Source organism: Solanum verrucosum, unplaced genomic scaffold (genome assembly GCF_900185275.1).
Source record: "Solanum verrucosum unplaced genomic scaffold, falcon-dt-bn FXZP01000009.1, whole genome shotgun sequence".
Lineage (NCBI taxonomy): Eukaryota > Viridiplantae > Streptophyta > Magnoliopsida > Solanales > Solanaceae > Solanum > Solanum verrucosum.
The window spans coordinates 1287513-1306008 of record NW_026020231.1 but is presented as its reverse complement, the minus strand read 5'-3'; the positions used below and the strand labels follow the sequence as shown (position 1 = coordinate 1306008).

The following is an 18496-nucleotide window of genomic DNA, read 5'->3' as shown; positions in this document are numbered from 1 at the left end:
TGTCCAAACCACAGTGTCCAGCGTTCACACATTTTCTCCAGCTATCATGTCTATCTCCATTTGAATCACTTTGTTGCTGCCCCTTTAGCACATCCATTTGTGTCTTGTCCCACGCGGTAAAATAATCCCCACAAGAAGTACTCATTGTTCCATTCTGTAAGAACATCACAAGATGAAAGACAACTCTACAATTATCTAGATAATTTATCTTCCATGGAGCATAATCATATGTGTGTGTATATATATGGATAAAAAGAGAAAAATAAATGTAAAGTCAGAATTATAAAGTATAAGCAGATTATACAAAAAGTAAATAAGTAATTATAATATGTCATCTAGCGTATAGAGTCAAACAGTCAAGGCAAACTTAAAAAAACACTGCTTTGTGATTTGACTAGGTTGATATATATATATATATATATATATATATAATTTAAGTCAGAATTATAAAGTATAAGCAGATTATACAAAAAGTAAATAAGTAATTGTAATATGTCATCTAGCGTATACAGTCAAACAGTCAAGGCAAACTTAAAAAAACACTACTTTGTGATTTGACTAGGTTGATATATATATATATAATTTAAGCACCTAAATAACTCTTATATAACAATAGTTTGACTTTTAATATACATAGCAATATGGACTATATATGTACTATAGCTTCCCAAGTTATAGGAACTATATATGGATTACATACTGTAGCTTGCCAAAAGTTATAGAAAGAATACACTGACTATACAATCTATATATGAGTTATACACAGAATATACATTAGAAAATAGTCAAAAAATTGAATATAATTTAATTATACACAAGTATATTGATTATACAATCTCCATTAACTTAAAATTACCTCTAAACAATGTCAAATTTTAAATACGTAATCTTCTTAATATTTTAAATCTTTACATATATAATTTGCTTGAAACAATTCATATTTTTTACTCAAAAGAGAAGAAGAACAACAAGCAGAAAGAAGACGAAAACACGCCAAATTTCGTAAAATAAAAGTACCATTAATATTAGTTTGTAATATAAATGACTTACATTTGCAAGTTACTATTTTTTGGGTAAAAAAGTTAACCTAACGAACATTCAGTTTAATTCGGCCTCCTTTTTTTTTTATTTTTATGAAAACCTTTTCGGACCTTTTTTTTGGTAGGCGTGCCGCCGTGGAGTTCTCACCCTCCGATGCAAAAGGAATTACGTATGCACAGCATTCATCATGCTCACATGGTATAACTATTTGTTTATTTTTTCCCGTAGCTAATGTTTATGTGATTCTGTTTTTTTTTTTTTAATTCATGGTAAAGACTGAATTCTTTTTAGGATGATGATTAGCGTGGGGATTAAGCGTTTTTTTAGTACTTTTTCTGAAAGATGTGTTTTATTTAACGGATGAAATTTCGGATTTCTGATTCTCGGATGTTTTTGAAATTGGAATTGAGTAAATGGAAAATAAAAAATATTTCCTGGGTATATCGTTTGTATAGTGGTGGCTGAAAATGTCTGAAAGAATGTTCCTTTTTATTTAGTGGTTGTGGGGGGGGGGGGGGGGGGGGTTATGGCTTGAAAAGTCAATTTGATAGAGTGTGTATGTGTATATTATCTAGATATATCCGGTGTGATCAAATCCTTGGGGTAATTGGTAAAGTTGTTGTCACGTGACATAGAGGTTACGGGTTCGAGTGGTGGAAACAACTTCTTATAGTCCATAGGACTTTGTCGAAGGAATTTCATTATCTTATAAAACAGTGAGCAATTCATTAAGTGGAAACTTAAATTATAAAAATCGATAACGTCATAAAAGAAGCCATGGAAGGCTACATTAGAAATTTTACTAAATCAAACATGACATGAGTATGGTGTTTGTACAACTTCTAAGTCACACATGAGTCTAGGCCTTGACTATACCCAAAAATATACAAAATGTCACTTCATAAGCAAATGTGCCTCAATGATAAATAGGGTTCACCACAAACCAACAGAATGAGTGGAGTGCCTAGCAAGGATCCATGCCATCCTAAGAATCCATACGTGCATCACAAAAAGATGCAGTTCTTGGACAAAAGAGAAGTGACTGAGTGAGTACATGTGCAATAGTACTTACATGATGAGGTGAACTATTTGGTACCTTTGACCAGCTCGCTAAATGATTTGCTATGGTTAGCAGTCTTTGATGGATAAAATATTCGTCTTTCAAAAGTTGCTACATTATCAGATGCCTCGTCGCCAATGGCGAGAGGCGAAGCGAGGCGACCCTTCATCGCCTTTTAGCTTTGTGACGAGGCGATCTTTGAAAAGCGACGCCATGCCAACAAAAGGCGAGAGGCGAGAGGCGAGAGGTGAGAAGTGAGAAAGGCGTTGCCTTTTGTATTTTTTTTAAAAAGGCTATAACTATAGGGTTTTAAAAGTTAAAAGGTAATTTTAGTGTTTTTGACTAGACTCCTCCAGCGACCAACCAGAATTTTCCGTCGATTCCGAAGTCCAACCAACGCATATTTATTCTTTTCTTCATCAGATTATTCTTCCTCTGTTTCTTTTTCCATCTTCTTCTACAGACTTCAGAGTCACTTTTACCTTTGTTTTGACTTTTGTTATATATTTTTCTCATTCAAGTTCTACTTTCAGTTTTTGAATTGAAATATTTGCTTATATGTAATTGCTATTGAGATTTTGATTATTTACATATGCAATTAAATATTTTATTTATTGGTATTAATTTGTGTCGCACTTTAAAACGTCGAGCGCCTCGCCGCTCGCCTCGCCTCACCCTTGTCCCCTTTTATCGCCTTTCTGTGTCCAAAACACTGATCAGATGTAAGAGATGACATGTTGCACATACTTCAAATAGGCAGCATTAACTTCTAAAGTTCTCAACTCTCAAGTAAGTTTCTCTAGTATGTTTTCCTTTTATAAGAAGCTTGAATTCAGTACAAGTGCTATAATAATATCTTCTACATCATTAAGGGACAGATTAAGAGTAAACCTTGATTTTCTCAAAAATTGTTCTTTTCCTTCATCAACAATATGATACTAAAGTTCCGGATTTGATTGTCAAACAATGTATCAACTATAGTGATCTATGATGTAAATCATTGTCCCATAACTATTGGCAACTTCAATTTTATCTGCATTAGGCAATAGTAATCAATACACTGCTGTTTGTTTGGTGCTTTTTCCTAATTATTTTGAGTGTAGTTCAATTGTCACAAGACCTACAATTGGTTGTCTTTGTTGTTCTGAAAACCCCCATTTCCTGTCCAAAAGAAGATGTAGGGGAGAATGTTAATAAATGAGAGCCCCACCGTTAGTTTCCTACCGACGTTGGGATTTTTGAAGACAAATCCGTTGTGCACAATGGTTACCTACATAGAATAAGTATACAGATAAACGGTATTCTAACAAAAGAGAAGCAGATCGAATTTCTTATTATGTATTTACAATGGCAGAAAAAAAATAGCATTGTACCACTGGCTTTTACTATCCTTCACCTCCTTAAAGTGTTTCTTATGGAGGAGTACTGGAGGTATTTCCGTCTAGATGAGATATAGCCAAAGAACATTCTAGGAAATAATTTGTTTGGATAATACTTGGAATGCAATCAATGCATTTGATATGTATCTGCTGCAAAAGGGAGATTTATTACATATATAAGCATGTGAGCTTAATAAAGATGGAAACATGATTTTGCTGGTTATGATTTACCTTTGTGTAATTAATGACATTTTGTAACTGATCTTTACATTGTTATTAGTGCAAAAATGTTGACGTGCACCAGTATGTTCTGTCTATTCTCTCTAATTTTAACATGAAAGTGCAGTCAGGTGAGCTGAAAGCCATGGCTCTCTGAACCATACTTGCTTCATCACCTTGTGTCATATCTATATGTTCTTTTAAACCTAAAACATTGTCCCAATCCCAAATCCCTTCTTTTTTAGTTGACTTGCCATTTCTAAGGGATAAGTTGATCTTTTAACACAAGGGGTTGCTCGTCTTCAAGGAAATTGCTAGTTAGATTATCAGCTATGCTTCACTTTTTTGGAATGTTAAGTAGGGATGAAAAGTGGAACATAACTTTAAAAGCCTAAATGGAAGTGATATTAACTCTTAGGGAGAATAAGGACCTCTTCGAGTTGTCTAATCTAGCTAGCATTCTTGACTACTGGATCCTAATGGTATTGGATACTGGGTTCCACCTAAATGATACATTATTTCTTTCATTAGCATGTTCTGGCATTTAATTCTCTTTAATACTACGTGTATACATAGTCCTAAATTCTGCTTTTCTCTTCCTTTTAGATATTGCGTGCCGCGCTATTGTGAGGATGCACTAGTGGATTGGTGGTTGTGAAAATTGTGATATTGGCAAGGGGGTAATGTATTCATCTAGAAAATGAGTCTCCTGAGGGATCCAAGTTACGTGCCTCTGCAAAGATTTAGTGTGCAACCAAAGAAACATAGTAAGTTTATCTACTTTTGCTTGACCCAAAATAGCCAAGTGTTTTTTCGCCTCCTAGGTGTCTTCTACCTCATTTTCTTCAAACCCGTTTTGTTTGCCAATTTTGAAGTTCAAAGAATATGAAGTTTCAGTAGATGTGTCTGATGTGTAGTTAAACAGTTACGCAGTTTCTTTTATATCCACATGATTGTGTTTATGTATCTAATTACTCAATTTTCTTGGGCAGCTGCGGACATTTTTCTGTGGAGGGACAAGAAAATTACTGCCAGTGTGCTTGGGTTTGCCACTTCACTTTGGGTGCTTTTTGAGTTGCTTCAGTACCATTTGCTTACACTTGTTTGCAATATACCGATCCTTGCATTGGCAGTCCTTTTCCTTTGGTCCAATGCATCCACCTTCATCAACAAGTAAGTATACTCTTTATCTTCCTTGGTAATTTGTCTATTCAGATATACCTTAGGATTGACCTTGAAATATATGCACCAGGTCTCCAGCCCAAATTCCAGATGTCATTCTGCCTGAGGCAGGGGCGGCTCAACATAATTTGTGGCCTAAAGCGAAATTTTTATTAGAGGCCTAAAATCTATATAAATTTTATCTATATCTATTTATTTTTCTAAATTTCTAGATGTAAATTACTACTTAATATCTTTTATATAAATGATTTTTCAAACACTTTTTTTTAATTATTAGTTTTAAGTAAGATTTTATCAATTCAACATTGAAAAACATCCTTTTATTGAGACAATTATTATATGAATTATTAACACAATTTTATAAGTAATAAGTTGATAAACTTTAAAGATAAAAGTTAGAATCATAGAATTTGATTCAAAAAGTTGATAACTTGGTATACCTACTTTAATATGAAAATTAAGAAATAAGTTTTAAAAAAAAGAATTTGTAATGCACTTTGTTCAACACTTTTCGACTATTGATTCATATTTATGAGAGTGTATTACTCTAACTATCAAAGATTTGAAGAGTGCAAAAAGAGTTACAAAGGATAAATAATGTGAGTGTTAACGAAGAAAATGTAAGAATCCAAAACAATGTTTCCTTAATTTCTTCTATTTGAATGGGGTTAAGATACATAATTTTTTATTTATAAAAATTTGAGGCCCCCAACTAAGGCCAATGCCTAAAATTTTATAGGCAAGAGCCGGCCCTGGCCTGAGGACATTGTCCTGGGTGTTGCTGCTGCACTCAGGACTGATCACTACTTCCTGTGTAGTTCTTCACTCCTTGCTGTATGTTATCATGTCCTTGTAGTATAATTCTCTCCATTATCTTGAGAGAATCAGCTTATCACTACTTCCTGTGTAGTTCTTCATTCATTTGAGTGTCACCTCTTCTACATTTTAATACAAAAATTGGCATTGTATTAACTGGGAAAAGGAGGTACAGACCGAGAAAACGAGATATTGACATGTTGAGGAAGCACTTGCTTTGTCATCATGCATCGCTGATAAATATTGTCTCCTCAAGAGTTTTGTCATCCAAATCCTTGGCAACCGTGTCTCGGGGGAATTTTAGCAAGCCTAACTCAAATTTCAAATAATTTTCCTGAGAAGAGTACAGTGCAGAACTCCTAGGATCAGCAGGCTATGCGAAACCTCGCAAATTTCAAAATTCCAGAGCAACTGAACCGAGCAAAAAACAAATACAATCATCTAAAGGTTAAGTGTTCACCAACATCTCTTGTATTCATCACTTTTGTAGATTTATCCTCTTCTTATATCTTTATTCATCAAAATTTTCATTTTCTATCATATACTCTTATTAATTTTTTTTAAAATAATGTTGTTGATATATCTAGAGTTGATATTATCTTCCAAAATGATTTCTATTACGCCATCAATATCTGTAAAGCTTTCATAGCTAAATTTATTTATTTTTGTTCTTCCATCCAATTAATGTAGCCTATTTTTTAGGTCCGAGTGGTTCTACAATTCTGGACCATAGGAGTCCGGATGCTGTGAATGAGATAAAATAATGAATTCACATTAATTACTAACATAGGTTTAACATAGGGCAAACTGAGCTCCAAAAAAGTTCAAATTCAACCCATCTCTGTTTTCTAATGCTACCTTTTTGAATGGCCCATCTTTGCTAGTAGTTAGCTGACTCATTAATCTTTTCTTTGTAATTTCCCTATTGATAAGTAAAGAAACATATATGATACTTTTTAGTTAATAACATAATATTGGTTCTCGAGGGGATGACCTAAGGGATATGAGTAACAACTTGGAGATTCCAGGTTTGAATCTTAGTTGCAACACTTGGTGCGCCCATCTGGTCTAGCCTTGGTGGGCAGTACTACGTTGTCAATATGTGCCATGGACTCCAATACTAGCTTTGTTTCCATGCTTGTAGTATGGTGTTGAAATTTCTCCCGGGTTACCTCGTGACTTATTTGATGCCAGGAAGTTAGACTTTTGCATATGAGTTTAATAATTCCCCTTGTGGGATGGACAGGTGTACCAATTAATTAGTTGGGGTGCATGCAAGCTCTAGGGACACCATTAGTTTCACTAAAAAAATGAATTGGGTACTGTAGAATATATGCCCAACTAGGGACCAAGGCTCATACATAGTTGTGAGTTGTGACATAGTGAGACGGTAGTTAACTTGATCCCCATTATGGATAAATTCCTTGAGGATTTGAAGTGACTGTCACTCTATATCATTGTATTATGGACCATCTTCTATTTTCAGGTATGGGAAACAAGAAATTATGGGTAAGTAGGTTATATGGGAGCCATACATTTTTCTAAAAATTTCAGTTTTGCGACTTAATGAGATGTAGAGTGCAAAACAATTTTTAGCTTCATGTGGAACTTTCTCTATATGTTTTTTTGCTAAGAAATTGCTTCATGGATCTTTCTTGTGTCTTTGAAACTTGAATATGCCTTTCGTTGTGCGTCAAAAAGTAGAAATTTCCCTTTGATTATTCTACAAACTACATATATATTGAAGATGTATTTTTTACTTGAAGAATCTGCACCACTCAACAGGATTGCAAGTTCTTTTCTCTACAATTATTAGTCTTTCTCTTTTTCTTTTCATTTTAGGGGAAGTTTTGACATCTTAGGTGTTCTGGAACTTACACCTGGGATATTCAATAATTGTATCCGTGTTCATCCTCCTTCTAGAGTTAGATGTAAGGTATAGGAGTTTTCAGGGCTATTGCCTAATACTCTTGAATATGAACTAGTTCCGCGTAAGGTTATTTGGGCAAAGTCTATTCAACAATCATTGTCTGGATAAAGAAGACTTATCCAGACAATGATTGTATTTTCTTGCAAATGAGAGAGAAAGATCAGCTTTTGCCCTGTATATCTATTCGAAAATGGATAAGGGTTGCAAAGTATAACTGCACCCTTGCCCAATAATGTTTTTAGTAGAAATTGATTTGCATTTCCCATTTTATATAGGCTTGAGATATATATTGCTCTAGTGAAGTTTATGTGTATCAAAGATTTGGTGATGAGAATGCTTATAAATGATGTTGAACTGCTTATGCTTCCATCCAATTTCTGTATGCAAGTATAAGCAACTCAACATCATTTATAAGCGTTCTCATCACCAAATCTTTGCTACGCATGAACTTCACCAGAGCAATATATATCTCAGACCTATATATAATGGAAAATGCAAATCAATTTCTAGTAAAAACATTTCCGGGCAAGGGCACACTTCTACTTTGCAACCCTTACTCCTTTACTGATGGATATTTAAGGTAGAAGATAACATTTCTCTCCCACTTGCAAAGAAATACAGTCCTATATCTTATTTACCCGAACAATGGTTGTTGAATAGACTAGCCCAGATATCCCCACGTGGAACTAGTTCAAATTTAAGAGTATGAGGCAATACCCCTAAGAACTCATACACCTTATGTCTAACTCTGGAAGAAGGATGGGCGTGGATACAATTATTGAGCATCCTAAGTGCAAATTCCAGAGCACCTGAGATGTCAAAACTTCCCCTGAAATACAAAGAGAAAGACTATTATTAATTATAGAGAAGAGAACTTGTATTCTTGTTTAATGCTGCCAGTCCCTCAAATTAAAGTAAGATCATCAATATATATGTAGTTTGTAGAATAATCAAAGGTGTTAACTCCTATACCTTTACCACTAGGCCATCTCCTCGGGGAACATCATTATGTTGTTAACCAAAAAATTAATATAAATTTATTCGTACTTATCAATAGGGAGATTACAAAGAAGAGGAGGTTAATCAGTTAGCGGACTACTAGCAAAGATGAGCTGAATTTGAATTATTAATAAATGTACATGATGAAGTTTATAACTTACTTCCAGGAATGAGCTAGAGTAGTATCACAAAGGTGTCATAAGTGGGTTCATCATTCCACTCGCTTTCATGGCATTGAGAATCCTATGCTTGGTAGAACTACCGGGACCTAACAAACAGGCTACATCAATTGGATGGAAGTACAGTAGTAAATAAAATTTGCTAGAAAAGATTTGCAAAAGTTGATGGTCTAAGGAGATCATTATTTTGAAAGACAATAAATATATCAATGACATTATAAAATTATATGATAGAAAATCAATTTTTTGATGAATGAACATATAAGAAAAGTATATATTTGAACAAGTAATGAATACAAGAAATGTTGGTGAAAATTAACCTTTAGATGATTATACTTGTTTTATGCTCAGTTTAGTTTTCTGAAATTTGGGAAATTGCGAGGTTTCATAAATCCTGCCGATCCTAAAGAACGCTGCACTGTTCTCTTCTTAGGAAAGGCATCTGAAATCTAAGTTCTAGGTTTGCTTAAATTCCCTCGAGTCTCAATCGTCGTGGATTTGGTTGACAGAACTCTTGAAGACACAGTTTTCTTCCGTGGACACCCATATTTCTTGATGTCCGATGAAAGACTGAGTGCTTCTTCAACAGGTAGATATCTTGTTTTCCCTGTGTGTACCTTCTTTTCTCAGTTAATACTATGCCCACTTGGAAACTCAATACGATATTTTGGTGGCAGAGTAGTCTGACAAATCTTTGCTGAGGCATGTAACTTGGATCCCTCAGAGTATGAAGAAATAATCCTCTTGCCAGTATCACATATGTCACAACACCAATCCACTGGTGCAGCTACAAAATAGCCCAGCACGCAATACCTGTAAGAAGAGAAAAAACAGTTTTTTTTTTTAAAAAAAGAGGACTACCGACTACGTGTGCATATAAAATACAGACAGTATCAAGTTGATCCACTGTTACTATGGTAGGAATAGGGTGCTATATATGAAGTACCAAGGCAGATTTCAGAGAATCTTAAATGCTACCAAATATGTTGAGAAAGCTGGGTTTAGCATGGCTAAGTTGAATGAGATGGAGAATTTCTCAATCAAGTAAATTTATGTGAAGCTCTGTCAGAAGGTTGAATGGAGAAGATTTGTGTGTAATAACTTGGGATCACCTAGATGTATCTTTATCTCGAGACTGGCTGCACTATATAAACTACACACTAGGGACAGAATTCTGAAATGGATCCTAGCTGTCCTTTCAGAACTCTCCTCTTTTTTTTTGCTTGTACAGTCTCTGCTCATGTATGGCAAAAACTCCTGAAATAGTTTGGAATTCCTCGGGTACCTGAGAGTTGAAATTATGAACCATTATGTGTAACACTATAGCATACTATTTTGAATTCTCTCGTATGAATTTTCACAGACTCTGTTTTCTTTTTCTCCTATTTTTCTCTTTTGTGAGTCTCGATAAAGTGCAACATTATAAAACATGTTTTCATTATTCAAATTACTATAGTACATATTTTTGAATCGTTTATATATAAGCCAAATTATGTCCAATCACCCTCTAATTTGTTTTCTTTTTTCACTTTTGATCTAATCTAAATTAGCTCATTTTGTCTTTAATCTTGAAAACTGTATTGCATTAGCATCATCACTCTTTTGACTGATTGACAAAATTATTACTTCTACTGTTTATTGTGGTTTTCTTTTTCACTATTTTGCTAGCTTTTTCACAATGCTGCAATTATTGAACATCCAAATATTCACATCTTTTTGCACACGCCAGTAAAAAAAATTCAAATATTTTGGAACACTGAGTAGGTGTTTGGTCATAGATTCGAAATATATTTTTACTTTATTTGAAATTTATGAAGTTATGCTTAGTTATACTTTTAATAAAAGAGAGAAAAAAGTCAGATTTCTAACGTTTATAACTAAATACTGATTTTAAATGAAATGAATATTTTTTATGATCAAACAACTCCAAAGTTAATAAATTGGATACGTTTGGTGTGATAGATTAAAGAAACTAATCCCGGGATATATTTTTGGTATCCCTTGAGAGGTAAATAGCACTTGTAGTACCTGCAAAATTCAATTGGTCAAAAGTTGGTGGTGGCGGGGATATATAAGGGTGTTGTTCTTCGTATTTTTGGCTTAATACATCGATAACCCTTGAACTTGCTAGCAAATTTCATTCAGACACTCGAAATAAGACTTGTTTCAATTGAATATCTGAACACATAATGAAATGTTTCTATTAGACAGTTTCGATTGAAATTTTGAAAATATGTTTGACGTGTACTTAAGACAAACATAAAGTTTGGACTAAAGTTACTTAGTTCGACCAAAACCTTTACAGACTTAAATTTTATATGCATAATTATAGTGATTGATTGAATTAAAGAGGCACAATTTGCTAGCTTACTCTGCTTTAAAATCTAGACTACACATTCCATTTAGTGTATCTTTTTCTTCTATTTACCTCTTGACAGGTTACTTCTTTATTTAGTGGCACCACTCCTACGACTATGGGCTAACACCATCCACCACCACAACCAACACAGGCGGATCTCCTTACGTGACAAATCCGGGTGTATTAGGAGGCGTTACACAGATATAAGCCATGATGGGATTTCACTGCAACAAGGCAACCTGTTTTTCTCTATGACCATTACTATTATTATTTCTTCACTTGCATTATTATGAGCTAAATAAGAGAAGAAGTTCCACTGTTTGTGTACTATAAGGTTAGTTGCTGGGACTTATGTTAAAATTGTATGAGCAGAAATTGGCATATGCCTATATATGCATGTGATGCTATTACTATAATTGTTGGAATTTGTTTTTCCTTCCCATCTATTTTGATGTCTAAAGATAGTTTTTTGAGTCCAATCCTTGTATTAAATGATTTTTTTTAATTTACTGAACTCACTTTGTGTAAATTTTAGTTCCCATTGAGGGGTTCAGGTCGTCGTTTTTACACCTTTAAATCCTTGTGGATTTTTTAGTTAAAAAACTATGTGTTTTACTTTTCATGCTCTTTGAACACTAAGTTCGGCTACATGTAATTGGTGAAAACACCAACTAAATCATTTTCATCATAATGTTTTTTGAATTCACAACTTCAAAGTTGGAGATGGAGAATGCGTACCATTCATGCAACTCCTCATCTCGTGTCTATGAGTGTGTTGTGTGTAAATCAACAATACCATACTAAGAAGGAAGCATATAATGACCACTTTCAGTTAGATTATCAATGAACAAAAAACATGTTTAAATTATGATGGCATTCAACTATCCCAAGTTAGTTGAATCAAGACGTATATCCAAAAAATTTTGAATGTGATGGCACTCGGCTATCCAAGTCAGTTGAATCAAGGCGTATGTCAACCCAACTTATACTAGGAAGCTAAAACATACAAGTCCAACAATTGAGTTAGTAATAAAGATAAAGTCGAATAACAATGTGAAAGCAAAATAATTTCCCAAAAATTGGTAATAGATTGTTATAACCAAAACTAAAAAGGAACCGTCTACAAATACGTCAAGTACTACAGAGATCAACAACGGAAATGCAAAAACAATAAGCTAGAAAGGTATGAATAGGTAGCAGCAGTAACGGTTTCTGTTGAATATTTAATCAAAGTCATTGATGAAAGTAGTTGTTGAGACCACAATGTCCAGCATTCACACATTTTCTCCAGCTATCATGTCTATCTCCATATCAATCACTTTGTTGCTGCCCCCTTCAGCACATCCATTTGTGTATTGTCTAATGCGGTAAAATAACCCCCACAGAAAGTACTCGTTGTTCCATGTTGCAAGAACATCACAAGGTGAACGACAACTCTACAATTATGAGATAATTTATCTTCTACAGAGCATAATCATATATATATATATTACCTAAAGTTTCAATAAATAAGAAAACAGTGTAGAGATTAACTATAGTCGTACTTTGAGAATCATTGTGCAGCGTTGTGGATGCAAGTACAAGCAGCTCAACATCATTTATAACCGTTCTCATCACAAAATCCCTGCTACGCATGTACTCCACCAGAGAAGTATATATCCCAGACCTACATATAAATAGGAAATTCAAATCACATTCAAGTAAAAACATTCTTGGGCAAGGGTGCATTTCTACTTTGCAACCCGTACCCCTTTACAGATAGATATATAAAGCAAAAACTAACCTTTCTCTCTCACTTGTAAAGAAATATAGTCCTACGTCTTCTTTACCTGGACAGTGATTATTGAATAGCTTTGTCCAGATCTTTCCACGCGGAACTAGTTCAAATTTAAGAGTATGAGGCAATTGCCCTGAAAACTCATACACCTTACGTTTAACTTTAGAAGGAGGATGAGCCTGGATAAAATTATTGAGGTCGCTTTGTACAAATTCTGAAGCACCTGAGATTTCAAAACTTCCCCTGAAATACAAAGAGGAAGAGAGATTATTAATTATAAAAAAGAGAACATGTATTCTGGTTGAATGCTCCCACTTCGTCAAATAAAAGAACATGATATATATATATATATTGGGTGTCTTAATAATAAACAAAGTTGTTACATATATATCTTAACCACATGGCCATCTCCTCCGAACCAACATTATGTTGTTAACTAAAAAGTATTACATATATATCCATACTTATCAATAGGGAACGTATAAAACAAAGAATTTAATCAGTCACCTGGCTGTTAGCAAAGATGGACCATCCAAAAACAAAGATGAATTGAATTACAGTTAGTAATAAATGTGCATGATGAAGGGTACTTACTTCCAGGAATGAGCTAGAGCAGGATCACAAGGGTGTGTCATAGGTGGATTCATCATTCCACTCGCTTTCACAACATTGAAACTCCTATGCTCTAGAATGGTAACTCCCCCAGGACCTAACAAGCAGGCTACATCAATTAGATGGAAATACAATAGTATATGATAGAAAATGAAATTTCTAATGAATAGAGACCTAAGAAAAGAATATATTTGAACAAGTAATGAATACAAGAAATGTTGGTGAAAATTAACCTTTAGATGATTCGACTTGTTTTATGCTCGGTTCGATTATTTTGAAATTTAGAAAACTGTGAGGTTTCTTATATCCTGTTAACCCTAAAGAATACTGCAGTGTTCTCTTCTTAGGAAAAACATCTGAAATCTGAGTTCTAGGTTTGCTTAAATTCCCTCGAGTCTCAGTCGTCTTGGATTTCGTTGACATAACTCTTGAAGAGCCAGAATTCAATAGATCAATTGCTTCTTCAACAGGTAGATACTTTGTCTTCCTGATTTGTTCCTCTGTTTTCCAATTGATCTCACGCTCACTAAGAAACTTACTACGTTTCTCTGGTGGAAGAGTGCTTTGACAAATACTTGTAGAGACATGTATCTCTGATCCCTCAGAGATTTCATTTTTTTGTTTTTTGACACATTTTTCACAACACCAATTATCTGGTGCATCTTTATAACAGTCCACCTGGCAATACCTGAAAGAGAGAAAAGATAGAATTTTTTAAAACAGGGAAGAGGGTTACGTGTGCATAAAAAGCACAGACAATATTTAATAAAATTAAATGTCACAACATGCTAATGAAAGCATGTTGAAAAAACTGATAATCTAATTAGCAATTTCCCTCGAATTGGAGCAGCCCTTCAGTGATGAAGTAAGTACCGATAAGAGAGTTGTGGCTTTCAGCTCACTTGACTACCCTTTCACGCTTAAAATAAAGAGAGAACTTACTCATGCACGTCAACATCTTTACCGTCATGGCCGGTAACTGTTGCAATTTGAAAACCTACATCACCGCAAAGTTTACAAATTTTTTTCTGCAAGTTAACACAAAAAACACAAGAAATTTAGATTTTGGCCGACTCTTAATCCAACTTAAGTGAAGCTCATATTGGCCTCTAGTTCTGGCGATGAACAAGTATTTAGATGCTATTAAAGGACTCTATTCAACTTCTTTTGTTGCACAGAATTGAGATTACCACCATACGAACAGAATGAAGAATAAGGGGGCAAACTGTGATCAGGTATACAAGTTTGTTCATCTGTATACATATTCTATTTATGTCTGTTGTTTTGTACTTTAATTTAATACCATTAACCATTATTTATGTTGCTATTAGCATCCTTTCCTACATCTTCTTTTGGACTCGAAATTAAATTTTTCAGAATAACATAAACAACCTGTTATAGAGCATAAACCTTGATCGCATGAACAGTCTATAGGTAAAGCAAATACTTCCTCTATTTTAATTTATTTGATTTATTACTCCTCCCTCTGTCCCAATTTGTGTGGAACATTTCGCTTCGCGGGAGTCTAACAGTCTAACTTTGATCATAATTTTTGATATATCCCTTAAATATTTTAAATTGACCACCATTGTGACTTAAACTACTATTTACGTAGTTTCTGAATATAAATTGACAGTCATTGTGAAATCTTTAATTTTTTTAAAAGAAATAAATATATATTCATAAACTACGTAAAAAGTAGTATAAGTCACAATGATTGCCAATTTTAAATATTTTAAAGATATATGAAAAAATTTATGGTCAAAGACAGACTTATTTAAATCTCAAAATCCGAAAGGAGCCACATAATTGAGATGGATGGAGTATTATTTTTAACTTTTTATAAAAAATAATAAATAAATATTTATTTATTTATAGTCCCAACTCTTTAATTTCAATGTGTATTTTTGTAGTGTCGGCATTACTATCATTTTTTACTTTATTAGGCTCTCTTTAACATGTCAAAATTAGAAGAAAAGAAAACAACTGAAAATTGGACGAGTAAATACAAAGAAAAGTATAATATACTCTTTCGTTCAATTTATATGGTACATTTTAAATTTTGAATTTCAAATGTTTCTTCGTGACCTTTTTTTCTTGTCTTTTAAATATTATGAATTATAATTTATTAGTGCTTAAAAATTATTTTTGTATAATTTCACATATGTAATTTCATTTATAAAACAATAAAAATTTCATGTCAAAATTCAATCAATTTTTTGTAAAAATAAATTCTTAAAAATTTAACTGCGGCACACGTAGTAAGAACTTACTAAACAAAAAAATTAGGGTTTACCTTATGGGGGCCTTGTCCCTTTTGCCTCTGATCGTGAGTGGCCATTTGCGCTTCACAGCAGCACACCAACAATGAAAAAAAATCAGAATCGATCCTACACGTCACATAATTTTTTAGTAATAAATTTAATTTCAGACCAAAAAAAGAAAATCATAGAAGGCAATTTTGCACATTTTCCGGCCGTTCCTGCAGAAAGTACACTTTATCACTAGGAGGAGATCCTTTCTCGTACTCATTAATACTCTCTCTCTCACACACACGTACGCGCGCACACACAATATATATATATATATAGAGAGAATTTAGTTAAAATAAAGATTAAGAGCACATAAATGAAGAAAAAGATAGATGTCATACCTTAAAAGTTGAAGCTCTAATCTCAACACGTCTAAATCAAGTGTATTATAAGGAATAGTCTCTTGAGGTGTATATATAGGTGAAAGTGTGTGTATTGTGTATAGAGAAAAGGATAAAAAAGGAAAACAACAAAGTGTATAGTCAGTGCAGATAATATAAAAGTAAATAATTAATTACATTATGTCGTTTAGCGATATATATGTCAAACGATTAAGTCAAACTAAAGAAAAAATGACTTGTGATTTGACTAGGTTTATTTAATGTTGAGAAAAATCCCTGGCCACTCTTGATTATTTTTTGTATATTAAAAAAATTAAATCAAACAATAAAGATTAAGAGCACATAAATGAAGAAAAATATAGATATCATACCTTAAAGGTTGAAGTTATAATCTCAACACGCCCAAATCTAGTGTATTATAATGAATAGTCTTTTGTGTTTTATGTGTGTATGTTTATATATATATATATATATATATATATATATATATATATATATATATATATTGTTCGTGTATTGTGTATAGAGAAAAAGATAAAAAAAAGAAAATAATAAATATAGAGCTAGTGCAGATAATACAAAAAGTAAATAATTAATTGCACTATGTCGTTTAGCGATAGACATGTCAAACAGTCAAGTCAAACTAAAGAAAAAAATTTGATTTGTGATTTAATTTGTTTACGTTAATTTAAGGTTGAGAAAAATCCTTGGCCACTCTTGATTATTTTTTGTATTAAAAAAATAAAATAAATCAAACTAAACTCAAATCAAAACGACATAATACATATATAATACTCTACATATCTCTCTCACACACACGTGCACGCGCGCACGCACGCACGCACACACACACTATATATATATACTACTTTAAAAGCATAACCTCCCAAAAATGAATGTTGAATTACTAGAATACCCTCAATTAAAAATACTCTATTTATTTAATTTATTTAATTTAATATATTATATTAAAAGTAGATACCTTTTTTACACTAAAAGATTGTGACTTTTCCGATGAGTTGTTACTTTTTTAAAGGATTGTGAATTTTTCAAAGGATTGACTGTACAAAATAGTTGTGTCTTATCTGATGGGTTGTGACTATTTCAAAGGGTTATGACTTTTTCGATGAGCAGTGACATTTTTGAAGGGTTGTGACTTTTCTTATAAGGCACAATAAGTACCTATTCATAGTACTATTTGTTAGCTATAAATAGAGGGGTTTTCTCTCACTTTTAAACTACGATTTTTGTAAGGCTTTCTACTCTTCTTCTTCTTAAAATAATTAAGTGTTATTTGCAACAGTTTATTAAGTTCAAAATTCTATGAAATTGGAAGTACCACATAAGAAAGAGTTGGTGAACAAATTGTAACAAATCATTCATCAATTTACAATTATATTTTCCTCTTACAATTTTCATCATACAAATACTTCAATATGATTTATATCATTTTAGAAAATTGATAGCCTTTTAATTAACCTACATATTTTATTTTTTAAAAATGCTAATTTTCTACAAATAGTCACAACAATTTCTACCTTCATGTTTCTTCGGTCATAAATCACAACAATTCACTCCTTATAAATTTTTGGTGATCTCTTTTCTGTAACAATTTGAGATCATTTAAAATTTTCATACATAATTCATCCCAATCCATTGATATGTTTCGCCAAAGCTCTTAGAATTGGAATTTAGGTATTGTATTTCTATTAAATAAGAAAAGAAGAGAACAAAGAAATGTGCAATTAGCTATAAATTTTGCTTCACACAGAAAACTTCTATATATAGTGCGCAAGAATTTTCATTTGTTTTGTTTCTTTAATTAATTTCTTTTGTATTTTAATTCGAGATAGAAGTTAATAATTAATGTTAACATAATGAGTGGACAATGACGAATACAAACATTGTAGATTATTTTTTTAATTAAATAAATAGATCAAATTGTGAGAGAGACAATAACAATAAACAAATACGAAAAAGGCACATGACTGGAGTAAAATATTTCTTCTTTGTTTTTCCTTTTTTTTTATTCTTTTAACCTCAGACGAAGGAGTTTCTTCCTCATTTTGGAACACTAAGGTTAATATAGCATGAACATATATTTTTGTCTTCCTTCTTCAATGGCTATCAATTTTTCAATATATTTTTTGGAGAAAGTAAAGTGTTGGTGGCAAGAGATTTCAATCAAATTGAACACTAGAGTAAATATATCATGAACATATATTTTCGTCTTCCTTCTTCATTGGCTATGAATTGTTCCATATATTTATTCTTTTTTATATTTATATTG

General features: G+C 32.8%; 2 protein-coding genes and 1 pseudogene across 2 annotated transcripts in view; 1 reads left to right on the top strand and 2 right to left on the bottom strand.

Annotated features, from left to right (window-relative positions):
- LOC125832533 (PLASMODESMATA CALLOSE-BINDING PROTEIN 3-like) overlaps positions 1 to 11615 on the top strand; it is a 96730-nt gene extending 85115 nt beyond the window's left edge. Inside the window, exon 6 of the mRNA XM_049511703.1 lies at positions 11499 to 11615. The gene's annotated coding sequence lies outside the window, so the exon portion shown is untranslated. The remainder of the gene's footprint in view (positions 1 to 11498) is intronic.
- Positions 25 to 10114, bottom strand: LOC125832235 (uncharacterized; annotated as a pseudogene).
- An 823-nt stretch (positions 11616 to 12438) lies between the features above and the next one.
- LOC125832528 (uncharacterized) lies at positions 12439 to 15894 on the bottom strand. The gene is made up of 7 exons (XM_049511698.1): positions 15850 to 15894; positions 14496 to 14581; positions 13787 to 14241; positions 13536 to 13650; positions 12948 to 13184; positions 12708 to 12830; positions 12439 to 12568 (listed from the first exon to the last, which is right to left on the bottom strand). The coding sequence occupies exons 1-7, from the start codon at positions 15892 to 15894 to the stop codon at positions 12439 to 12441; spliced, it is 1191 nt and encodes a 396-aa protein (XP_049367655.1).
- Positions 15895 to 18496: the final 2602 nt, after the last annotated feature.

Bases quoted from the DNA above. Each gene is read 5' to 3' on its own strand.
- LOC125832528 (XM_049511698.1), bottom strand. From the start codon at position 15,894: ATGGCCACTCACGATCAGAGGCAAAAGGGACAAGGCCCCCATAAG. The intron at 14,582-15,849 runs GTAAACCCTAAT...GTTAACTTGCAG, and splicing joins AGGGACAAGGCCCCCATAAG to AAAAAAATTTGTAAACTTTG. The intron at 13,185-13,535 runs GTAAGTACCCTT...TTTGTATTTCAG, and splicing joins GCTCTAGCTCATTCCTGGAA to GGGAAGTTTTGAAATCTCAG.